Consider the following 5,886-nt stretch of genomic DNA (forward strand, 5'->3'; position numbering starts at 1 on the left):
AATCTTTCCAGATGAGACTTTACATTCTTTGCCTTTGTCTTTTTTTGTAGTACTATAAAGTAAAATAATTACACACTAAGTGGAGTCTTGAAGGGACAAATGTTCTTTGTCATATTTTTTACTTGTTTGCGTGTTTTAAGCCATACAAGTGTTAGAGTTGTAGCCAATAAAAAGCCACAATCCTTACAAATGAAAATAATAGAAAAATAAACCAAATGAAACATTTATTAATAAATGAAGCCTGTTTTATTACTTCAAATGTTAATGATAAAAAATTTTTAGCACAGCTGTCGCATTTAAAAAAGTGAGACTACTATGTTTCTAGCTCAGTAAGCAGATGGAGCTGATGTCTTTGAATGATGTAACAGTTGAGCACTGTGCAGCACATCTTATGAAGACCCGTAAATTAAAGAACTACTAGTTTAGTGATAGAAGACAAATAAGCGTTCATAGTTTCAGCTTCTTTTTTCTTCCTCGACCATCAGGGACGCCATCCATTTTACGCTTCTGTGTCTATAAACAAACACAACAATTAGTTCTCATGACAAGACTAAACTAATATAAACATTAATATATTCTCACAATGCTGTACCACATTAGTAGTTAACTAACATGACAGGGGACTTTTCTCCAGGGCTACACAACAAATCTTTCAAAACCACTATCAAATCTCCAAATAATTTACCATTACTGATAACAAGATGCCGGCTCCCTCCTGAAATACATTCAATTCAAACTGCTAACACATTTCTAAGACAGGTGGTAAAGCTATTGTTTCCCTAATATTCCTTGAAGTCTCCTAAAATTTCAAAAATAAGAACAAGTAAAGCCTGGCAGTTGATGGTGCGCGCCTTTAATCCCAGTACTTGGGAGGCAGAGAAAGGTGGGTCTCTGTAAATTAGAGGCCAGCATGGTCAACTGAGCAAGTTCTAGGATAGGCAGACCTACCAGAGAAACTCTGTCTCAAAAAAAGTAAATAAACAAAAATAACAAGTGTGCACTCTTGGTAATCAGAAGACATGCTTTTCCATATGGAGTGCATCAAGATCAGTTTATATTTTCAGGTAACTGAAATGTATTATTTACAAAGAAAAAAGACAAAACCAAACATAATGGAACAGTGTTCACATACTCTGAAGGGTAAGTAGTAGTGGTAGGTTTTCTGGAGATGGCTAGTGGGTAAACTGCTTCTCATGAAAGCACGTGGACCTGAGCTCAGAGCCACAAAACTCATTAAAACCCAGACAACCCCAACAATTAGGGTATGGGGGTTAGGGGGAGAAGAGGTGCATAGGACAACCAGCCTAGACAGAATGGCAAGCTACAAATTCAGTTGAGACTTTTTTTCTCAAAAATTAAGGTGATTTAACTGATTGTCAACTTCTACCTCACCAAGTACTTCCACACACACACACACACACACACACACACACACACACACACACACACACACACACATGCATAATACACACAGACACACACAAACACCCAAAACTGCATCACTCACATACATCTATATATTTTACACATTTGTAAATACTCACTGAAGGCTTTGGTCCTCTTCTCTTTTTCTCTGCCTTCTCCTTTTCTTCTAGTTCCATATTTTCTCTTTCAATCAAAGTAATTAAAGTATTACATCTCCTCTGGAGCTCCTGCATTGTAAATATACATGGGAAACTTGTTATTTCTAACTACATATTGTCAGAACTTCAATATCTAAATAAAGGTATGTTTTAACAAACAGAAAAATCACCCATATATTACCAAAAGATTAATAAAAACAAACAAAAAGAAGTTAATTTTTACTTACAGACCATACTATGAGGATATAAAAAGCAAAGCAAATACTTAATGTTTTTACTTCATTCTTTAAAGCTGCACAAACATAGCTGGGGGAAGATAGCTCAGTAGTAGTGTGCCAATAGACAGATAAATACTGATAAACAGTAAAGCTCCATACTAGTGTATATTCTTTATAATCATTCCTCCATTAATCATTTAGGTACTAATGCAGCGAAAATGAACATCTAACATATGCAATAAACTGCCTAGGAATGCTGGACTATTTATATTTAAAGGTTAACATACAGAATTCAAAAACAAAATCACCTAGAACTTAAGATATGAAAATAATCTCTTCTTTAAAAGCATTATCATCGTATTTTATGGCAGTAATATACAGAGCTACAAAGTCCATATGAGTTTTGTCTACCTCCTCTCTCTACCAATATGTAATACTTTGTGAGGCAAAATCCATCTGCATCACTAATTGCTAGCAGTACATTTCCTTACAGACCAAAAGTGTTTTGTTTATTTAATCTCTTATATTAAAAGTAAGACTTCCACACAGACAACTACAGTAAAAATAAGTCTGAATGCCAGGTAGTATGGCACACATTTAATCCCAGAATTCTGGAGGCAGAGGCAGGTGGATCCCTGTGAGTTTGAGGGCAATCCAGTCAACCAGGATAGCCAAGGCTACACAAAGAAACCTTATCTCAAAAAACAATACAATTTTGAACTACTTAGTAGAACCTTATCTCAAAAAACAATACAATAATTTTGAACTACTTAGTAGAAACTCCATGCATGACTTATTAATATTTTCAATAACAGAGGTAAAAAACAATAAACAAAGATATGTTCCCTTTAAAAAGCATAGTGCAACACACAGACCACTGATGTGCTGCACCATGCCTTTAACAGGTGCACACAGCACACATACTGCTTCACACTGAATCCTGTGAACTCCTGGACAAGAATTATGCCTCAACCATTATCACAAAAGTATATATATATTTGATTATTCTGTGTGCCTTAACAGCATATTAGGAAGGCAGTTTCAGAACTGGTTAATGTGTTATGTGGTACTACCTCATTACTGTTATAATAAAATTATTCCTTATAACTATATATGTAAAAGCAGTACCTTACATAAAAAACATAGGAGACTTTATTGTCAACAGAATCTTTCAACCAACTATATATTTAAATAATATATCTATATAAACTGCAGGTCTTTATATCTACTGAAAAAAATTATTTTCAGTAGTCAATTGTGAAAATACCACAAACTATCCATGGCTACGTATACTAGGAAGATATTTCAAATACACATACTTTGCCTATTCCTCTATGTTCTAAACTTAAGAATACTCAATCTTTGTACATTCATTACTCTAACACAAATCAAAGATGAAATATAGAAAAGCAATCCAAAACCAAACTTTTTTGAAATCTAATTTGAAGATAGATGTTAGAAGTACACAGAACAAACTAAACCCTGTCATAAATCAGTATAAGGAGTATTGTTCTGTGCCAATCTGCTGTTTTAAGAGCCCAAAGTCAGCATCCTGAGGGACAGACGGATGCCTGAAGAACACTTTTCTCTACAGGACTGTCCACTTGCAAACCCAAAAGTCGACATGTTCAGGTGAATTTGATGGCAGCATTTCTCCTCACTTAGAACCTCACTAAAACTAGTGCCAGAAACTAGTCCTATTATTGTATAAGGCAACATTAAAACACACAACATTAAAGGAGGAGACAACAATGTTTTCAAATTACCTCTAAATGTTCAAACTGTGACAGAGAAAAATAGAGGAAATTATTTAATTTCTGAAACTAAGTAAAAATCTACTTCAAGGATATTTTTAAAAAGTCAAAACACTGAATATACCTATTCTGAACTCTGCGGTGTTTTAAAAAAAAACCTTGGACACTTACCATTGCAGTTCTGGACTTGAGAAACCAATCAAATCTGAACTGAGGGGAGTTTCGAATACATTGGCGTAACTCATCATAAACATTTTCCTTGTCAAATCCAAGCTTGTGCAGCATACAAATAAGAAAACGATCCTCTTCTTCAGTATAGTTTTTTCCTTTGTTAGTACCATATGATATTCTTAGCTGATGAAAGGGTGCTTTGTACCGTCCAATCTATGAAAGTCATATTTTATAGTTATTATATAAAACACAAGTCCTATGCAACCCATTCTGCAAACTTAAACTTCATCCTTACCATAATTTTTTTTTTTTTTTTTTTTGCCAAACAGGGTTTCTCTGTGTAGCCCTGGCTGTCCTGGAACTCACTTTGTAGACCAGGCTGACCTCAAATTCAGAGATCGAACTGCCTCAGCCTCTAAAGGCACCGCCATCACCAACCAGCTAGTCTTACTATTATTATCCATAAATGTTTTTCCGTCTGGGTAGCAAGCCTCTTCTGCCCCTTGTCCTGTGGTACTTTTCAGAAATGATGTAGGCCTAAGCTTTCTGACACCACTGAGGCAGAAGCTGAGTCCAGCACTTTTAAAGTAGGTTATCAACATAATATTCGGGTAAACTATGTTTTAACAAAAGTTAAGTTTTTGTTGTTTTTTGAAAGAAATTTACAGTAATTTTTTCTTTAACATGGTTACCTTGTCATATTCAGAATAGTTATACTAGCTCCTATACTTGAATATACAAAGTACCTTTGTATCTAGTGCTTTCTTGATACTTATTCTTCTTTGAATTCTTGCCTCTCCCCTTTCAATCTGAGCCATAATCTTCTCTATGTCCTGAAGTTCATTACATCTTTCCCAGAACACAGCTGTAAGCAGATAAACAGAATAAATGGAAGGGGAAAAAAAAAAAAAAAAAAAAAAACCAGGAGCTTCCAAAAAAAAACCTCTATTCAACTCTCAAAAAGTGATAACATTCCTATATTAAAATAGGAAAGTATTACCTGAGTATTCAATGACTTCTTCTGGAGTTTTTCCTTCTACTTCTCTGGCTATATTTTCAATATCATCACGACCCCACTTCTCATTAGCTTTGATAAACTGGTTAAAATCTCTCTTATTCCAATTAGTAAACCCCTAAAAAGCAATAAGCAAAATATTTAATCACGGCACATTAAATTTAGAAAATAATGCTACTACAGTTACAAATGCATTTGGTATTATAGAAAACAACTCTTACTTTATCTTGACAAAGAGTTTTGGAGTCATTACTTTTCATGTATGCTCTTTTACCAGTACAGTATGGATTATTCGGAAGCCTGAGTCACTAACCCTAAATGGAAACTGTAAGGAATGCTGCATGAAAAGGTCCAATGACACTTTTTTTTTTTGCTTTGAAATACTATTAGGAGTTTGGGAGGAAAAGTAAGTAACAGATAGTAAAAATGAATAAGCAGAAAAATGCAAAAAAAATAAAGCTTAAAAGATAAGTGAGCACATGAAGTGAAAGTGGAGAGGAGACATTGGGGCAAGGATTAAATGGGAAAAGAGGGTCAGGAGAAAGTAGAAACAGGAGGGAAAGGGTCAACCAAAACTAGGATATAAGAAGTCAAATGGAGGGGCTGGAGAGGTGGCTCAGAGGTTAAGAGCACTGATTGCTCTTCCAGAGATTCTGAGTTCAATTCCCAGCAACCATGTGGCGGCTTACAATCACCTGTAATGAGATCTGGCGCCCTTTTCTGGTCTGCAGGCATGCATGCAGACAGAACACTGTATACATAATAAATAAATAAATAAATCTTTAAAAAAAAAAGTCAAATGGAACCTACTACTCTACATGCTACACCCTATGAAACTCTATTTAATAAAGAGCCAGTGAGGTCCCTGCAGCCAAGCCTGATGACTTGAATTCAATCTTCAATCCCCAGAATCTACATGGTAAAAAGAATTGACTCCCTCAAATTGTCCACATACATGAACACAAGTACACATATATATACACACATACGCATGTATGTGTATATATTTAATATTTACACAAAGGTATTCTATATGGGTGGCTGATCCCAGAAGTCATGGAGATCAAACAAAACTCCTATTACCTCCTTATAAATTGTTGGTCAAAGCCGGGCGGTGGTGGCACACGCCTTTAATCCCAGCACTC

The 5,886-nt window shown here is 35.1% G+C and overlaps 1 protein-coding gene across 1 annotated transcript in view; it reads right to left on the reverse strand.

Annotated features, from left to right (window-relative positions):
- Nucleotides 1-222: 222 nt before the first annotated feature.
- Nucleotides 223-5,886, reverse strand: part of Smarca5 (SWI/SNF related, matrix associated, actin dependent regulator of chromatin, subfamily a, member 5) — a 45,130-nt gene continuing 39,466 nt past the window's right edge. Inside the window, exons 23-27 of the mRNA XM_026777349.1 lie at nucleotides 4,727-4,859; nucleotides 4,473-4,591; nucleotides 3,727-3,939; nucleotides 1,545-1,652; nucleotides 223-513 (exon numbers count right to left, since the gene is read on the reverse strand). Coding sequence (XP_026633150.1) covers nucleotides 448-513; nucleotides 1,545-1,652; nucleotides 3,727-3,939; nucleotides 4,473-4,591; nucleotides 4,727-4,859 — 639 coding nt within the window. The 3' untranslated portion in view covers nucleotides 223-447. The remainder of the gene's footprint in view (nucleotides 514-1,544; nucleotides 1,653-3,726; nucleotides 3,940-4,472; nucleotides 4,592-4,726; nucleotides 4,860-5,886) is intronic.

Source organism: Microtus ochrogaster, chromosome 4 (genome assembly GCF_000317375.1).
Source record: "Microtus ochrogaster isolate Prairie Vole_2 chromosome 4, MicOch1.0, whole genome shotgun sequence".
NCBI lineage: Eukaryota > Metazoa > Chordata > Mammalia > Rodentia > Cricetidae > Microtus > Microtus ochrogaster.